Source organism: Xiphophorus maculatus, chromosome 23, assembly GCF_002775205.1.
Source record: "Xiphophorus maculatus strain JP 163 A chromosome 23, X_maculatus-5.0-male, whole genome shotgun sequence".
Lineage (NCBI taxonomy): Eukaryota > Metazoa > Chordata > Actinopteri > Cyprinodontiformes > Poeciliidae > Xiphophorus > Xiphophorus maculatus.
Genome location: NC_036465.1, coordinates 32,027,538 through 32,046,472, shown reverse-complemented (window position 1 = coordinate 32,046,472; position 18,935 = coordinate 32,027,538). Strand labels below are relative to the sequence as shown.

General features: G+C 38.7%; 1 protein-coding gene across 1 annotated transcript; it reads left to right on the top strand.

The window, feature by feature from the left end:
• The first annotated feature begins 2,788 nt into the window (after positions 1–2,788).
• atoh8 (atonal bHLH transcription factor 8) lies at positions 2,789–18,621 on the top strand. Its single transcript, XM_023329085.1, has 8 exons — positions 2,789–2,878; positions 3,750–3,826; positions 4,108–4,240; positions 5,579–5,707; positions 7,119–7,304; positions 8,109–8,264; positions 11,106–11,297; positions 15,698–18,621. The coding sequence occupies exons 1-8, from the start codon at positions 2,789–2,791 to the stop codon at positions 15,701–15,703; spliced, it is 969 nt and encodes a 322-aa protein (XP_023184853.1). The 3' UTR covers positions 15,704–18,621.
• The last annotated feature ends 314 nt before the right edge of the window (positions 18,622–18,935 follow it).

The window sequence follows — 18,935 nt, the reverse complement described above, 5'->3', positions numbered from 1 at the left end:
TTTACCTTCAGGATGTCCAGAGACCTTCATCTTTCTGGAGCAGGGATCACATGAGCTCAATGTGCTGATAAAACATTTGATAATTAAAGAAAATGTAGCCTATGTTCTTACAGAAGTGCATGAACAATCTCTCTGTTGTTTTTAACTTCTCAATACGGTTAATTATGATTCATCTGATGCTCCGAAGCGGCCAACCGACGCTTTCCATTCTCTCCGCTACTTTGACAAAAACGACTCATTCCTCATTGCTCCATCAAGCTGCCGCTGAATATTGAAATCCGATGTAAAGAAAAGCCGGCATCTCATAATGGGCTCTTTGCACCTGCCGAGCTGACGTCACAACCGCATGCGCAAATGCGGCTCTCTTTTTTCAGCTTTGAGTTACCATGACAGCTAAAAAAGACACAGTCTTATTTCAGACGCAAATAAAACAATATTATGAACATTGCTGTCTTCCTAATATTTTTTAAGTTTTAAGTTTTTATGGATTTCCAAGCAGTCCTGAATTAAGAAGACGGTGGTTTGTAAATATTCGTCGCTACCAGTTAAAGCTAACGCCGCACAGCAAAGTTTACAGCCTTCACTTCACTCCGGATCAACTTCTTCAGTCTAAAGAAGAAGGTAAAGGAGCCTCCTGTGTTATTTCCATGGAATCACTTCTGTATTCAGCCTGAAAGAGCGAGTTTACGGAACCAGAGAGCAGAGCCAGACAGCCGAGAAACTGATCCGCCTGTACCCACTGCTGTAAACACCGTCCTGCTTCACAAGAAGCATGCAAAACTAATAAAGCGAAGTAACACAGAGACCTTAAGGAACACGGCCATATTTTTCTAAAAGCAACAACTCTGAACCTGAACAGTCAGCTGAACTAGAACTGTTGACACCAGAGCTGCTCTACTGTTAAGCTATGGGCTTGTTGTTCCTCAGGCTTCAGAAGCAAAAAGCCTGAACCGTAAAATCCCTCATTACTTGGTCTCTGACACTAACGACAATAAACGCACATAATATACTTGAAAACAAGGTAAAAACATTGCTGTAAACACCGTCCTGCTTCACAAGAAGCATGCAAAACTAATAAAGCGAAGTAACACAGAGACCTTAAGGAACACGGCCATATTTTTCTAAAAGCAACAACTCTGAACCTGGTCAGCTGAACTAGAACTGTTGACACCAGAGCTGCTCTACTGTTAAGCTATGGGCTTGTTGTTCCTCAGGCTTCAGAAGCAAAAAGCCTGAACCGTAAAATCCCTCATTACTTGGTCTCTGACACTAACGACAATAAACGCACATAATATACTTGAAAACAAGGTAAAAACATTGTCCGTTAGAATGGATGAAAAATGTTTAGATACTTAAATAGCACATTTTTACAAGAAAAATGTTTAGCATAAGCTAAAGCTAATGTTAGCCACAAAGTTTAAAGAAAGTAAAACTCACCTTTGTGTCTGTGTATAACGAGGCGAACATCTTAAAACCTTTCTCCAGGTTTTGGAGAAAGCCTGGATCGATGGGGCTTTGGATCGATGTACATCATTAATTGTTACCTTGGACAAGCCCTGCAAACACCCAGTGTAAAGTGCCTTTTTCAATAGATCGGAAAGATTGAGCCGCTTTTCCCCGAACGCGGAAGCTGAGGTGCAAAGATCTTCCCTACCAAGAAATATTTCCTATGTAGCTAAATTGACCCGAAGTAACCACTGATTGTTAGCGTAGCTAACGTTTTCATACTGTGTTTTCTAATGAGAGCGAGTTGATGAGAAACCGCTGTTAGAGGGGAAGTGCATTAAAGACCAGGGGATTTTGAGAGGAAAGGTCAGTCAGGATCAGAGCTGGAGCTGCTGTTCTTCAGTCTGTTTCACAGCTCAGCTTCACAATGTTGGTATTTAACTATAAAGATGCTACAAGTCAGAGCCCCAACATGCTGAAAATATGTTGTTTTTTTTCTGAATGTGAAGGATTCAGAAAAAATCCTTCACTTTTTCAAGATAATTTTTCTTTTATCCTTGGCTTTAGCCTGTGTACCAAGACATCTCAGTACTCATTGGACTTCTCTCAGTTTGACCAGCAGACTGAACCCCTGCCTGTGGCCAGTGTTTCCAGTATAATATAAATAAATACATTTGTGTTTTATTCTACACTTTTATTTTTTTTACTTTTTGTGTATTTTAAAGAGAAATATCTCAATCTGAAGTATAAGTGTATTAAGACAAGTTATGTAATGAAATAGAAATAATTTACTCTGTTAGAATATTTTCACTCTTTGTCTATGCTGTCCATATCTGAGTTGACTTGTACTGCAATATATTTTGTTCTGGAAATTAAAAAAAAAAAAAATGTAGCTAATGTTTTACAATGACATGATCAAAGTTTATTGTCTTTACAATAAATGTCAAAAAAACAAAAGGAAATTAATTTATTTTCTTCATATCTTGAAACATTAAATGTACTGTACATTAAATTATGGAATCATGTAAGTATGTTCTTGAATAAAACGCTCTAAAAGTATGTGTTTGTTCATCAATGTTAATATAAAAACTATTTATCAGAAACATTTCTATCAAATAAAAACATTGGCTCTTTATTCAGAAACCCCCCAAAACAATTAAACAATCACATCAACAGTTAGAAACGCTGTCTTTAGTGCTTTCTTTGATTACCAAATATATTAGTGTGTGTGAGAGAATGTGTCAATGACAGGTATTAACTTAAAATACTTTGTAGAATGGCACTTTGTGAAGTACGACCCATTTACTTGTATTAGCTTACTGGCAGATAAGCCACATTAAATATGGCTGGCGGTGGGACGTGCCTGGAATACCTCACCAGGGAGGCGTCCAAGAGGCAGATGCCCGAGCAACCTCAGCTGGCTCCTCTCGACGTAAAGGAGCAGCGGCTCTACTCTGAGTCCCTCCCAGATGACCAAGATTCTCACCCTATCTCTAAAGGAGACACCCAAACACCCTGGAGAGAAAACCCATTTCGGCCGCTTGTATCCGTGACCTCGTTCTTTTGGTCATGACCCAAAGCTCATTACCTGTGAGGGTTCCTACCCTCATAAATGAGGGTAGGAACGTATATCGACCGGTAAATTGAGAGCTTCGCTTTTTGACTCAGCTCTCTCTTCACCACAACGGACCGGTACAGCGCCCGCTTCACTGCAGATGCTGCGCCAATCCATCTGTCGATCTCCCTCTCCCTTCTTCCCTCATTCGTGAACAAGATCCCGAGATACTTGAACTCCTCCACTTGGGGCAGGACAGCCCCCCAACCCAGAGAAGGCCCTCTACCTTTTTCCGGCTCAAGACCATGGCCTCGGATTTAGAGGCACTGATCTTCAACCCGGCCGCTTCACACTTGGCTGCGAACCGCTCTAGCGAGAGCTGCAGATCACAATCTGATGAAACCAACAGAACCACATCATCTGCAAAAAGCAGAGATGTGATCCTAAGGCCACCAAAACGGATCCCCACCACGCCTTGGCTGCGCCTAGAAATTCTGTCCATGAAAGTAATGAACAGAATCTTTGGCAGAGGGCAGCCTTAGCGGAGTCCAACCCTCACCGGAAACAAGCTACTTACTGCCGGCAATGCGGACCAGACTCTGACACCGGTCATGGAGTGACCTGACAATACCCCATACTTCCGGAGAACCCCCCACAGGGTTCCCCGAGGGACACGGTCGAAAGCCTTCTCCAAGTTCACAAAACACGTGTAGACCAGTTGGGCAAACTCCCATGCCCGTCCCTCCAGGACGCTCCTGAGGGTGTAGAGCTGGTCCAGTGTTCCACCACCAGGATGAAAACCACACCGCTCTTCCTGAATCTGCGGTTCCACTGTCTGACAGACCATCCTCTCCAGAACCCCTGAACAGACTTTGCCAGGGAGGCTTAAGAGTGTGACCCCTCTGTAATTGGAGCACACCCTTCAGTCCCCCTTTTTGAATAGGGGGACCACCACCCGAGTCTGCCAATCCAGGGGAACTGCCCCTTATGTCCATGCAATATTGCAGAGTCGTGTCAACCAACACAACCCTACTTGTGTTGGTTGTGTTGGTTAAAGCAACATCCAGAGCTTTAAGGAACTCTGGGTGAATCTCATTCATCCCCAGTTCCTTGCCACCAAGGAGCTTTTTAACCACCTCGGTGCCCTCATCCCCAGAGATCAGAGAGTCTGACCCAGAGTCCCCAGGCTCAGTTTCCTCAATGGAAGGCATGATTGAGGAGATTGAGGAGGTCTTCGAAGTATTCTGCCCACGATAGGACACAAAGACGAGCGCCTGGTGGCTGGGCTTTTCCCCATGGAGAAGGGTCCCCCTTCTCATGAGCTCACCAATTTTATTTATATAGCACATTTTCAGCAACAAGGCAATACAAAGTGCTTTACAGGAATTAAAAGGAAATACAAACAAAATAACAAACCAAAAGAAAGAGCAAAAGGAGAAAAAGCTAATAATGTTGATCCAAAGTAAATAAACTAGATACTCTGATTCAGGGTTGGTAAATAAGTATAAGTAAGTATTCTTTGGTCTAATTTCTTTTCTGGTTTGGAAGAATAGGAGTCTAAAAAGTAGTTACTAATGTAGTTTTTCTGGGTTCCAAGTTCTAATCCTTGTTCTGGGTTGCTAAATAAGTATAAATAAATAATCTCTGGATAATCTTATTCAGGGTTTGTAGATAAGTATAAGTAAGTAAGTATCCTCTGGTCTAATTCCTTTTCTGGGTTGGGAGAATAGGAGTCTAAAAAGTAATTGCTAAGGTAGTTTTTCTGGATTCTAAGTTCTAGTCCCTGCTCTGGGTTGCTAAATAAGTGTCAGTAAGTAAGTATCCCCTGGACTTCTGGGATGCTAGATAAGTATAAGTATGATCTGGACTTTCTAAGTGTACTCTAAATTTGTAAAAGTAATGAGTACTCCACAGTTTCTAAGTAATAAAAACTAAATGTTCCTGTTCTGGAAGAATTTTTTCTGGATTCTAAGTCCGTTCTAATTCCTTTCCTGGGTTACAACAATAGGAGTCTCTCTGCATCTAAATAGTGAGTACTCTACAGTTTCTAAAATATAAGTTAAGAGTGACTAATAAACTAAAGTCTCTGGATTCCAAGTTTGTTCTAATTCCTTTTCTGGGTTAAAAGTGAGTACTCCACAGTTTCTAACAAAATAAAATAAAAAAGAGGAAAGGACACATTAGGGCACATGGCAACATTCAGACAAAACAAAGGGCAATACACAACCAAATCATATTGATGAAAAACCTCTGAAAAGGTCTCATTGTAATGTTTAATTATGATTTCTGTGTGCACATTTCAAATGTTCTTTGTAATTGCAATGGATATACTTTAAAAAAAATTATTTAACCTGGTGGAAATCGTTATACTTCAATGACCCAAATACTAATTAAAAACAGCAGACGATCAGGATGTCCACCTCTGTTCCAAGACCTCTGGCCGGACTTCATTATTTAAACTTCTGTAGGTTGCTTTCTCTTCCGTTCAACTCTCGATGTGTTTTCCCGTGTCTGGGAACGAGTCCAGCCAGTCAGACGCCAGAGGAGCTGGACTGGGAGGAGTGAGAGAGTAGGTAGCTTTCCAACATTAGCGGTGGGAGTTCTCCTCCAGGGCTGATTTGGTGGACACTATGCGCTTTCAATTCCTGGATCCACAACGAATCAAGATCCGGATGGACTGATGCTTTAAGGACATCGCTCAATCAAGTCAGTGTGGAAACCTAATTTTGGTCCAATTTTTTCATCAGAGTGCGTGGCTTGTGGTGAACTTATTTGTAGCAAGGGGAACAGAACTTCAGTAAGACATCGCTCGGAACTGTTGATACGTCTTCAAAGAAATCTAGTAGATTCGTGTGGCAGCGGTTGTTCCCTTTTAGAAAACGCTTTCATTTCTAGAATTCGCAGGTTGAAACCCAGTTTCGTTTGGCTGCTTAAAAACATTTTCTTTTTAATGAGAAATAATGTTTCTGGACTCTCTATAAATATACTACTAACAGATGTTGGCTTATATGATTGTGTTGTAAAATCCGTGGTAGAAGCCGTTTCAGCTGTTCTGGTATGTTTTGTCCAACTGTTGCAGTACTGCATATCTTCATTCTGTGTGTGCGTTAGTGTGGGTTATTCACAGTGTTGCTATGCAGACAGACTGGAGCCACACGACAGCTTTACTTGAACCCCACTCTGAGGGTTAGGCCTGGGCTGCTCACAGTGAAAGAAATCTTTGAAGCAAAGGAGAACCTCTGCATTTTCCAGTCCACGTTGTGTAGAATAGCATATGTTACACAGCTTGGTGTATTAGTGTTGATTTTTCAGGATGCTGTTATGCAGACAGAGAGGAGCCATATAAAACCTGCTGGTAACAGCCATGACAGCACATCCTGTTATGTAGCTAAACAGAATGTGTGAGACAACATTTGAATCTTCTGGTTGTAGTTTGCTGTGTGCTGTTGACTACTTAAATTAAGCATACACCAACATTACCATCCATATTTCCTCAAATAAAGAAGCACATGCTTTAATGAGAAAAATGTACTGAATGGCAACTCTTCTATGGTGAAACTTGTCTAGAAATTAAATATCTGTTATTTTAATTTAAATTTGTAACTTTATTGTTTTAATGGAATTGTGTCTGAAATTAACTTTGCTTTAACTTGTTGGATATACAAATTGTTGCAAAATGAAAAAATCTCTTTTACTGAATAATTATTTGAACAACACAAACAACAAAGAGTCAGTTGTGATCTCTGTCCCAGGTACGAACAAGAAATTCAAGAGAAAGTCCCGTGAGCCTAAAAGACTTTGTACTGGTATTGAAACTGAAAACATGAACAGATTCCCAGTGGACATGCCAGAAATAGACTTTGTAGATGACCAAATGGTTAACTTCAGCAATCTGGCTCCTCTCCAGAGACCACTGATGAGATCACATGATATTATAGCCAATAGCAGTGACATTCTGTCAGCAAGACAAGAAGACAGTACAGCACCAGGCCAGAGCGGTGCCATAGATATGAGAGTTGGCATTAACATACCATCAGTGTCTACTAAAGTGTCCCAGTCACCTGCCTCTCCCCTGTCCTATCATGAAATATCCCACTGGCCAATTTCCATCTCTCAGCCCTTGAACAACAGACTGAAGCTTGGTCTACACTCCACCGTACCTGTGCCGGCACCAACCAGTGGCACCATTTCTCCTAGCCACCAGGCATTCTGTTGGGAGTCCTCACTACCTGGCCAGCCTGAAACAGCACCCAGAGTCTCCCAGTGTTTCGACCATGTAAAAACTCAAGTCTCTGAACAGAAGGTAATTATACCAAATCCACAAAACACAATAGTCTGTAAGAAAGGAGATTATACTTTGTGTCATGTTTAGATTGTAATGAGGTGCTGCTTATTTTTATACAACTTATTATAATATATTAATATTCCTAAGAATATTCTGTTATCTTTAAGCAAAATTATTACTGATTCAAAGAAACATGTTGTTGTTGGGTGAAAATTATTTTATATTATTTAATGCTTTGCAAAGGCAATAATACCCCTTGAATTTTCATGTTTCATCACCTTACAACTCCTTTGTATTTTACTGAAATTTTATGTAATAAAATATATAAAAATGTAATAAAATTGTTATAAAATAACTAATACAAACGGCAGAACAAGGTATTTAACTCCAGTCAAGGGCGACTTTTACATATCCCTCTGCTTCAACACATCTGAGTCAAATAATGTCCTTAGCATAGACTCTGAAGAACTTGGCTGCGTACTGAGGAGGTGATTCAGCCATTTGATAAAGTGTGATACTTTGGTTTTGGTTTTTACACATAGCAAATCTAAAAGAGGTGGCAAAACATTAGTGCCTCTTATTGCTTTTATTAGTTACCAATTCAGCAACTACTCAAAACCTGCCTGTAATCTGATTTCAGTATAAATCCAGCTGTTTTGTTATGGCTTCAGAAATTTTAAGATTTTCCTTCACAAATAAGTGCTACTTTGTGTTGATCATGAAATCTCGAATAAACTATATAGAAGTTGTTTTCATTTTTGATGTGCGTTTTTGAAAGTTCTGCCCTTGGTTATATCACCCTTTATGATCATCTGTCCTTAGGAATCTCCAAGGAAGAAGGTTGGAGTTGATGGTGATACACGGGCACGTCTCCCAGAGGTCAAAGCTATACAACAAACTAGAAGGCTACTGGCCAATGCCAGGGAGAGGACTCGTGTTCACACCATCAGTGCTGCATTTGAGGCACTAAGGAAACAGGTTTTACTCTTTTTTAAATATTTAATTTAAAAAGATGCACAAATTATACCTATGCATTTTTACCTGCATGGAAGCAGGTAAAAATGTAATATTACTTTAAAATAACAGAAATATATTTATCTGGTTTTAAAGTGCATTAACAAATATGAAAACACATATGGAAGTTGTATAAGATTTGATAATTATACATATTTTTGCACATGTTAATCTTTTTGTGTACATTGTCTATTTTAATAAAACATGAAACAGTAAATGATTAGGGACTTTAACATAACGTAATCTATATATTTGTGTGTTTCTGGTACCCCCGTAAAGCTGACACCCAAACAACACCTGCAAACAACTATGATAGACGACAAAAGCATTCTTGTCCTGCTAAGGATTCATTATTGCTTCATAGAAATGATCAGATGGTAACTGGAAGACTATTGTTGTGTGCAAGTTGTGCAAAAACAAGTTAGTCCTCTACCAAAGCTATTCAGGTCTAAAATAGCATCTCAATACAACAAGCAAACAAATAAACAAACAGCATCAAGCACAGATGTCCCCTATACAGTCCACATTAAAAAAAAAATTTTTCAAAGAAGCTAGATGAATCACATTGTTTCCTGAATCACTTGAAAACTGAATGGCTACAATAGCACTTTTCACTTGTCTGATTGTTAAATATAATAAATAACAGATTAAAAACAAGAAATATCTTTGTTTTTGATCTCATGTGTCTATTAATTTAGAAGCAAAAAGGGTTTAAAATTGAGAATGCTGCTCATTTTGTCAATATTTAGCCACTGATTAAAATGTAATTAATTGCAATTAACTCAAATAAAAAACAAAAGAGCCCCATTTCTAGATATGGCCCTTGTCAAGCAAAGAATCACATTGAGGAGCAAAGTTTAATGAAGGGTTGAAGGTATTTAACAACAAATTTGCTGTTAAATACAACAATGCACATAATACATTTTGACACCCTGATAAAGATTACTACACAGAGGTAAGGTCGACTTAGATTATTTCTGTTGCTGTTGCCATTGAAGCAGTAAAAGAATTAAAACTTTGTGTACAGGCAGCAAGTCATACCAGAACCAGACTCAGGTTGGTCCTCTGTCACTGCTGGCTGAAACTTGAGGGGGTTAAGAAAAATATTAATTCATTTAACCCCTTAACTGGTGGTGTCCCATCCATGGGACAAATCTACTTTGTCTGAATTCTCTGTCTTTTTCTCCTCTTTAAACTCTGCCGGTGCCCATTATGACGCTTTTATATGGCAGCCTAGAACACCCCTCCCCCCTTTTGATAGACTCATTATTCAATCAATGATGCTATGAAATGGCTTTTCCCGAGCCAATAATATCCAGAGAGTGACTTGAGCTCATTTTGACATGCCTCTGTTCTTTCTGGAATATTTCTGACTGGTCAACTTGGAGACTAAATCTAAAGCCACAGATGTGTAGCCAACACCTGTCCTGTCATAAGGATATAAGGCATTTTAGGGTTTGTTTTGACATAAATCCATCAGCTGCATGCATAGCCACGCATAATGTGTGCACCTTTGCTGCGTCAAAGTCAGGCTCTGTGCGCCCTCAGTGTTTACAGGACTTTTTCTCACCAACAGAGAGACACGTTGTCAGAACTTGTCAAAACTGGATGTATTTCTTCAACAGAACTTCACAACTCACAGGAGTGGATGATTATGGCCATAAGAGTGCTGACAAGTTTTGGATTTGAGAATACCGGAAGCTTTTAGTCATCTGCTGCTACAGTCAGAGCGAGGTGGGTAGAGCGTACGAGCATACCGTAAGAACGCGCATGGGAGCAGGAACGGGGGGAGGTGATAGCGTACCGTCAGAGCCAGCATAGGGGGTGTGCATGGGTGGGAGGAACGGGGAGGGGGTTAGTGTATCATTAGAGTGGGGGACGCGGGGGCGAAATAGAAGGAGGGGGGGGGTTAGCATACCATTGGGGCGGGGGGACAGGAGGTTGTGGCGTATCGCAAGAGGGGGGAGGAGGTCTGACTGTACACTAACCACCTCTCCGTCCATCCCTCCTCTGCTCTAACGGTGGCGGCAACCTGCCATTACCTTCCCATATTCTCGAATCCAAAATTTGACAGAAATGCTATTTTATTTATATAATTATAAGTAATTTCCACTATCGGGAATTTTGTGTCTACCTGAGGATTCCTCTGGTCATTATCTTTCATTAGAGCCCTCATTGATGACTGTATGTTGAAGCACTGAGGAGTTACAGTCACTTGAAGTTTGTATCAGTGACTCATAAATAAACATGTCCAAAATGACATTTCTTTTTGTGCTATTTTGGTCAGTCTTGAAATCCATGAGCAGAATACTTTGTTGTACAGATTTATTGTATTTTCCAGTCCATACATTCAACACTCAATGTGCATTTACAAGAAATAAAAATGAAAAATCTGGGTGAAGCAAAATTTTTCAATTTCTTTTGTGTTACAAACGTAATAGCTACAAACTACTTACAGTTAAAGTATTTTTGACGGCAAAAATAGAAAATTTAGCTTGTCTTCTTCACAAAGAGACCAAGCTTTTGTATGTACTCCAATTATTCAAGAACAGCAGCTGATTTTATTTGGATATACCTTTTCAGGCATTTTTCGTGATTTTGGTACTACCAGTGAAGGGGTTAAATAAATAATACACTTGAAATGTTTTTGTGTTTTTGTCTGATTACAGATGCAGAGGTTTTATGCATCTTTAGGTTTCCTTAAAAGAACTTAAAAATATATATTTTTTATTATAGGGATTTGAGGTATGTTTATGGTCTTCTGCTTACAGAACCTACTTAACCTTTGTCTCTGGTTTTCTCTAGGTGCCATGCTACTCCTATGGACAGAAACTTTCCAAGCTTGCTATTTTACGTATTGCTTGCAACTATATTCTGTCTTTGGCTCACTTAGCTGAGCTTGACTACAGTCCAGATCACAGCAGTGTGAGCTTCTCTCAGTGTGTGGAACAGTGTACCAGGACCCTACAGGCTGAAGGGAGGAGCAAAAAAAGGAAGGTGAGGCAGCTCTTATTTCCAGCAAACCACCCATCATTAAAAAGGATCATATAATGAAACTTTTTTTTTTCATCTCTGAATTACCAGGTTTTTACTATTGTCTTATACGGGGCCAGAGTGGGACTTGTTTTTAGACTAAGAGTTTTATGTCTAAGATAAGATGACCAGATTTCCAAGACTAAATCTGGGTATTAAAAAAAATAAAATATTAAAATGAAGAAACTGTGACAGTTACAGTTTACATATTTATTAATATTTAAACATTAAAAATCCAGTATAAAAGCAAGAATGTGTCTCTTCACACTGTTGTTTTCTAACAGTAATAATAATAGGTGTTAGAAATAGAGAACTAAAATTGGAAATATGTGGGGAAATTGTGTACATATTTTGTAAGAGAGCATGCATACATATGAAAAACATAGTAGGTAGCCCTCTGTTAATGAACAAAAAGCCTACAATGGTAATTGAAGTAACTTGAAACTGACAAAAATTGTCTACTGACAAATTGATGAAAGTCAGACACTGCTTTTAAATTGTGGTTCAATTAAAATGATCATGAGAACTTATTAGCATTTTTGTGTCTGTGACCATAGAACTGGTGTACCTTTTGTCTCATCTGTTCAAAGGTCATTCTCCCAGAACCTTTGTGAAAAATTCCAGCCTCACTTTTTTATGACATGCTTTCCTTCTTAGAGTTCACCTTTACTTTCCGTGGAGATTGTTCTGGGCTTTTTGGTATCCATTCAGATCATAATTCTCTTGAATTTGTCATCAATTTTCTTCCTGTGGCCACAGCCAGGGAGATTGGCTACAGTCCTGTGGGTCTTCAGTTTCAGAATAATCTGTGCAACTGTAGTTGCAGATGTATCAAGCTGCTTTAACATCCTGGCCTGTCATTTTCTTATTCTGTTGTATCGCAAATCAAAACATTGTCTGAGTTTTACGGGTTAATTTTCAGTAAATTTTCATTTATCACATTTGTCAATTTCAAATTGTTTCAGTGACCACTGTGGGTTTTTCAGTCATTAACAGAAGGTACCGACAACTTTGTCCACATGTGAATGTTGTGCATGCATGGACACATGGGTGTCCTGAAATACATGAGGTGTATGTGTAAGGTTATGTAGTGGATATGTAAAGACATTGTGTGTGTTTGCAATGAGTGAACTTCGGTCAGGAAGTCCGCTAACTTGAGCTCATCTCTGGATCTGTAAGCCCTTCTCCATCTGAAGAGCCGTCAGCCACAGTGATCAGGAATCAGGCGTAGTCTGGATAGAATAAGAGCAGAAAAGATTATGTGAAAAACTGAGAAAAACCACAGGAATAGTAAAGAGAAACACTTAAAATTCGAGATATAAGGCCCAATTAAATAATATGTTATTTTATCTCTCTTCAGCTCAGTTTTACCATTTTCCTCTGGGCTTGTTCATTCAGTTCTATCAGACTATTTTCTCATCTTCTATCAGTCTGCCACTATTCTAAAATAAAGGCATATCACAATCTCCTCCAAAAACATTGGAATATACATATGACATACTGAAAATTTACAGTTTAACAAACAAAATTAGATTTTTCTTTTAGAACTTGATTATTTTGAGTTGAGGAACTAGATTCTTCCTAGTAAAATCTTAGTATAAATATTAACCATTTTCATCAGCTAATGAAAATTTAGCAAAAAAAAATGTTTGGAGCTAAACAAACAGAAGAAATGATCGCTCAAACCTCATCAGTTTCAGTTCATGCTCTTCTTCATTCAGTTTCCCTGTCACTGAGTGACTCCATTTTTGTGAGAAACTTTCATATGTCCAAACTCATGTCTAGCTTTGAAAATACAACCCTCTGATCACCAGTTAATTACAAAACATTTGTCTTTTCAATTAGTTTATTTTAATAACACTGTTACTATTTGTGTGTTTGACTTCTGTCCTTTCAAAAACAAAAATAATGCTTTTCTTTCAACAATGTCTTTTATACTTCTAAGATTGAGTGAACCAAATGAAATTTTCTTATTTAACATCATAAACAAAATAGGTCCTTGAATAGAAAAGAAAAAGAAAAATCAGTTAAACTGAATACCATGAAATGATATTCAGTAAGTCAGATATACAGTACAGACCAAAAGTTTGGACACACCTTCTAATTCAATGAGTTTTCTTTATTTTCATGACTATTTATAAGGCAAGAAATCCCACTTATTAACCTGACAGGACACACCTATGAAGTGAAAACCATTTCAGGTGACTACCTCTTGAAGCTCATCAAGAAAATGCAGAGTGTGTGCAAAGCAGTAATCACAGCAAAAGGTTGCTACTTTGAAGAAACTAGAATATAAGGGGTATTTTTATTTGTTTTACACTTTTTTGTTTAGTGCATATTTCCACAAGTGTTATTCATAGTTTTGATGCCTTCAGTGTGAATCTACAATGTCAGTAGTCATGAAAATAAAGGAAACTCATTGAATTAAAAGGTGTGTCCAAACTTTTGGTCTGTACTGTAGAAAAAACGTAAGCTGAAGACTTGCAGCAGCAGGTCCTTTTACAATGTCTACATCTCCATCGTATTCCATATGCATACCTTCCAGTCCGATTTGGCGTCCATCAATATATCCAAGGGGTCCACGGAAAGGCCACCTTCCCTGCTCTGCTGGCTTGATCAATCTGCGGCCACAGATGATTTCTCTCCTCCCAGGGTAGTATTTCAGCAAACCGGATGCCCAGTTCCTTGCAATAAGTGGATTTTTTTGGTCATAAGATTAGATAAGATAAGATAAGATAAGATAAGATAAGATAAGATAAGATAAGATAAGATAAGATAAGATAAGATTTATTGTCATTGTCATCAACAGATTACAACGAGATTGAGATTTGCTCGACTCGAGTTAAGATGCAGGTTATGTGTATATATATATAATATACAAAGATAAAGAAATAAATAGTACAAAATGGGAAATAAATAGACATCAGAAGATGGTTGCAGCGCCTGGAGGTGTCGCAACAGAATTTACATTTTTTAACAAAGTGGTGTCAAGAGCAGAAGTTCTTATGCCTTTGAATTTAGTGCCATGATTGCCATCGGGTAAAAACTGTTTTTTAGGCAATTTGTCCTGGTTTTTATTGCTCTGTATCTCTTGCCTGATGGCAGCAGCTGGAAGAGATCATGGCCAGGGTGTGAAGAGTCATTTAAAATGTCCAAAACTTTCTTGTGGAGCCTGGAAGTGTAAATCTGTTCCATAGTGGGGTGGGGGCAGCCTATGGTTCTCTCTGCTGCCCTAACAACCCTCTGGAGCGCCTTCTTGTCCGCGGATATGCTACTGCCGTACCAGACACACAGACTGTACGTGAGCACACTCTCTATGGAGCAGTGATAGAAGGCCTGCAGCAGGTCTGAGGGGAGACGGTTCTTCTTGAGTATTCTCAGAAAGTACAGTCTCTGCTGTGCCTTCTTCAACAGCTCCTTGGTGTTGGTGCTCCAGGTTAGCTTGTCCTCCAACTCCATGCCCAGAAACCTGAACACTGAGACCCTCTCCACACAGGTCCCACTGATGGTGAGAGGCTGGATGCCCGTTTTGTTCTTCCTGAAGTCGATCACCAGCTCCTTTGTTTTGGAGATGTTGAGGAGCAGGTTATTGACTTTGCACCACTCTGACAGCCGCTTCACCTCATCCCTGTACTCCAGCTCCCCCTTTAACTGACCTGGGTCACTTTTCTCCAGGTATCTTGCTTGGCTTTGAGGGTGCAGAGTCGTTTTCTTTTATTTTGAGTGGAGATGTCCATGGCGTAGCCATAGTCTGACTTAGAAGTTGCTTTTTCTTTTTTCGAGTCAATTCTAGTCTTGAGTGTCTTATAAATGTTCTGGGAAGCCATTTCGGTAATTTTAGGGGAGAGTTAACTTAAAAGAAGAGTAGAATTTAGGACTTGCTCTGCAAGCTCTAGAAAACATGGCCACTCAACCCGCCATCTGTAAAAACCGACCCTCTCTTTAAAATCATAAGACACCCTCTGCCATTAGCATCCACATTTCCTTCCGCAAACACTTCTTTTTTATGGTGGTGTGCAAAACACAGAGTCCGCTCTTTGTGACGTTATTGCACCCTGTACTGCAGGATACTTTCAGGTTCACGTCGCATATATTTTGAAGTGTGAAAGACCACGTCAAAAAAAATCTGATTTCACAAAAAATCTGATTTGTACAAATTTGCAATGTGAACATAGCCATAGCTGCAGTTCTGACTGAGATGATTGTATCTCCATTGTGACTGCAAAAACGTACTTTTCTGATGAAACTATGCAACTTAAGGGTTGCATAGTTGCAACTTTTTTGCCTGTTGATAACTTTTCACTGCTTCAGCTTAGTTAATGTGCAAATTTTTTATTTGTACTGTTTTGTATTTTTTATTTTAGGAGTGATGATCTTGGAGGCGAGTTGAAGAAAAACCATTGAATCTGAAGTGGAAGAAGTGGATGAATACAGAAAAGTTTGACTTATGCATTTCATAAGTTGTCTGTTTATACCCAATTGTGAAACTGAGTCTGTGTCACATAGTTCAGGATACAACGTTAACCATGGAAAGTACCAATAGAATCATACAGGTACAGTATTGTTAATGATTATTGTAGATTTTGACTATTGTAAGATATCAATTTGTCTTTTTTTTCTCCAAATAACAAATTTAAATACATACAGCAAATAATGACCAAACTTCTGACCAGCACATTAATGTACACAATAAAAATTTATTCACCCACTTGGAGATTTATTCATGAAATAGCTGATTTACTTCAATTTTTAGAAAGCTGATTTGAGTTTGGATATTACCAAGTTTGATAATTGTGAAACCTGCACCATCAGGTAATCAGTCAAATAAAATGTCTGGCATATTTTCAGACATGTGATCTAGTACACCAAAGCATATTAAAAGATCAGGTGCTTTTCAACTAAACCTTTCTAACTGGTCCACCCCAGCAAGATTAATTTTCCATTGGCAGATTCGGTGCTGTTCTGCCTGGCTGTTTTCAGATTTTTGTACCTACTTCAGGGGTAGTACGAGGCGCACCGAACCAGGTACGGCACCAGAACGATTTGATTAACAGCTGCCAGCATTTGTTGATTGGCTCTTGATTTATGTCACTGAAATCTCCAAAATAATATTATAATTTAGCTGTGGAGAGCTGCTCATAGCTTAACTATGAGTTTAATCAGCAGCAGCGCCAGAAACACATGCGGTAAGTTTGGCAACGGAATGACCGTGATTTAGCAGCGCTGTAAGCAGCTGGTATCTCTGAAGAACAACCGCAGTTTTGTGCCGACAGTATGAAACATAGTCAAACATTTCTGAAAAGAAGAGTGGACTGAAATTCCTCTAAAGCCGTTTAAGAGTCACTGCCAGCAATCATAAATCCTTGATAGCAGCATAAAATGAGCCAGTTTTAAGAATGCACGATATTAGATTTTTGGTCACTATGCGATATGACAATATTCTAAAACTCATTTGGCCGATAGCCGATACCAATACCGATATTTTTTCGTATACCTACTTACTGAAACTATATGGCTTTCTCTGCTGTGGAGTTAAAATACTGCATTCTCTTTGTCAATTTAGACTGCTACCAAATGCAAATGCTAAAAAGGAGGCTGAAAATGATTTAATACTTTCCACTTGCATTGTTTAATGTCAAATTTATTCATAACATTTGCTCTCTAAGACAATGACAACATTCAAACAGTGCAAATTTGACATTGTGGTGTGCTGTAGGTGTCATTGTCACTGGTGTGTCATATTGTTAGAAAGCCCACACTGTTTATACTTAGTCTGTGTATTATATTATTATGTTTTGCCGTTCTATCATTGTACGTTCTAATTTTCTATGTTATTGGACTCATCATAGTTGTACAGACACCCTTTGAATGCACCACAGATCTGCGACGTTGAGCAGCAGCAACACTTTTCTGCATTTTTTCCTCGGTGCAGCGGTAGAGGAGATTTTACCTTTATGTCTTGGTTTGTCGTTGTGTGTGAATTTCCAAAATGTGAGCTTCATTACTTTGTTGTGTTGTGGGTTTGGTACAGCCGAGCGTATTGGTTTAATTCTGAATGCGCTGAAGTTTTTCCGTCTTAGAGCTCCGTCTAGTTTGCTATGCTGATTTGCGTTTGTAAAATTCAGCTTGATTTAAAGCGGAACTCACAATATACTCAAGGGGGATCGGTCACAGGAATCAGGTAAAATATGTTACACCATTTAATTTGATAAGAAAATAAATATCCAACCACTCAATATGAAATTTGTTGATTTTTAACAACAATGATTTATTCAAAAAACCACAATAAGAAATAATAACATCTATTCTGATAAGTAGATCAGTAACCAAAAATCCCTCAAAAATAATTATAAGTTAGATTTAAATCATTCAGTTTATGCCAGCAAAAAAACCTAAATAATTAAATGTCCAAAAAAGTCCGTTCTTTTTTAATCAGAATAATGTCCGCAAAGGAGTTCCATATCTTCACATCCATATCTCAGGTCCCTCTTGAAAATGAGATCTAGATCTCAACGGGGTTTACCGGATTAAATAAATATATCCTCAAAAAACAAAACAAAGTCGTGGAAAGTATTTCCCCGTTTTAATCCAAAATGAAAAATCCAAAACGTCAAAAAAAAAGAGAGAAAAAAAGAGTGGTACCACCAAAAAAAAAACAAAAGAAAAGTAAAGTCCAGAACTCACCGGGAGCATCTTTCTTTCCCCTCGGTGTCTTCTCTCACCGGACGGCGTTTCCTGGGTGCAAGCTCCGATCCAGTTTCTAAAACGCACAATCTGCGGCGCTGGGGCGAACTTTGACTACTGTTTTATGTCTTTTCTTTCTTTTTTTTTTTTTTTACTTGTTTTAAACATTCAATCAAGTCTACCGCTGCACAGATCTGACGGTGTGCGTCGTCCTCTCCGGTTGCGCCGACGCACACGCCCCTTTTTATTTACTAATTTCAACCACACCTAAAACCAGTATGATGCTGCCCAAAAATCCGTTTTGAACAGTGGAAACTTGTAATAATTTTAACAATCACGTAACATCACCTGTTCTACAAAACAGTTTGATACATTTACTCTTTAATGTATTTATTCAGAAAAAAACAAACATAGTGGTTATGTTAATGGTTTAGTTGATTTGTTGTTCGGCTTTTGGGACAGTTTGACTGAAACAATATTTTGCGTGTAACTTTTGTGTTATGTTTTGTTTATACTACTATATTGATTATTATTTGTCTATTGTTGTTTCGGACCATCTACTTGACAAATTCCTACATAATAAATGCATCTGAAATAAACCATTCAAGTTGGAATCCGCTGTTCTTTAACTTAACCTTGTCCCCATGTGTTGCTGCTCTAAATCAGAAATTTACATATAAAAACAAGGCCTTTTATATCGAATGGCTGATATCCAATATAAAAGTTTACAGCTAATATCGGCCAATACCAAAACCATGACAATAATATCATGCATAGGGTGACCATATTTTTATTTGGGAAAACCAGGACACCTTGGAAGTGGGGGTGAGGGTGGGGCGGAGGGGATCTCTGTTCCCATGCATAGAGATGTCTGTGGCATGCACTCACTTAACATAGGCCTACGTAATCCTACAATAA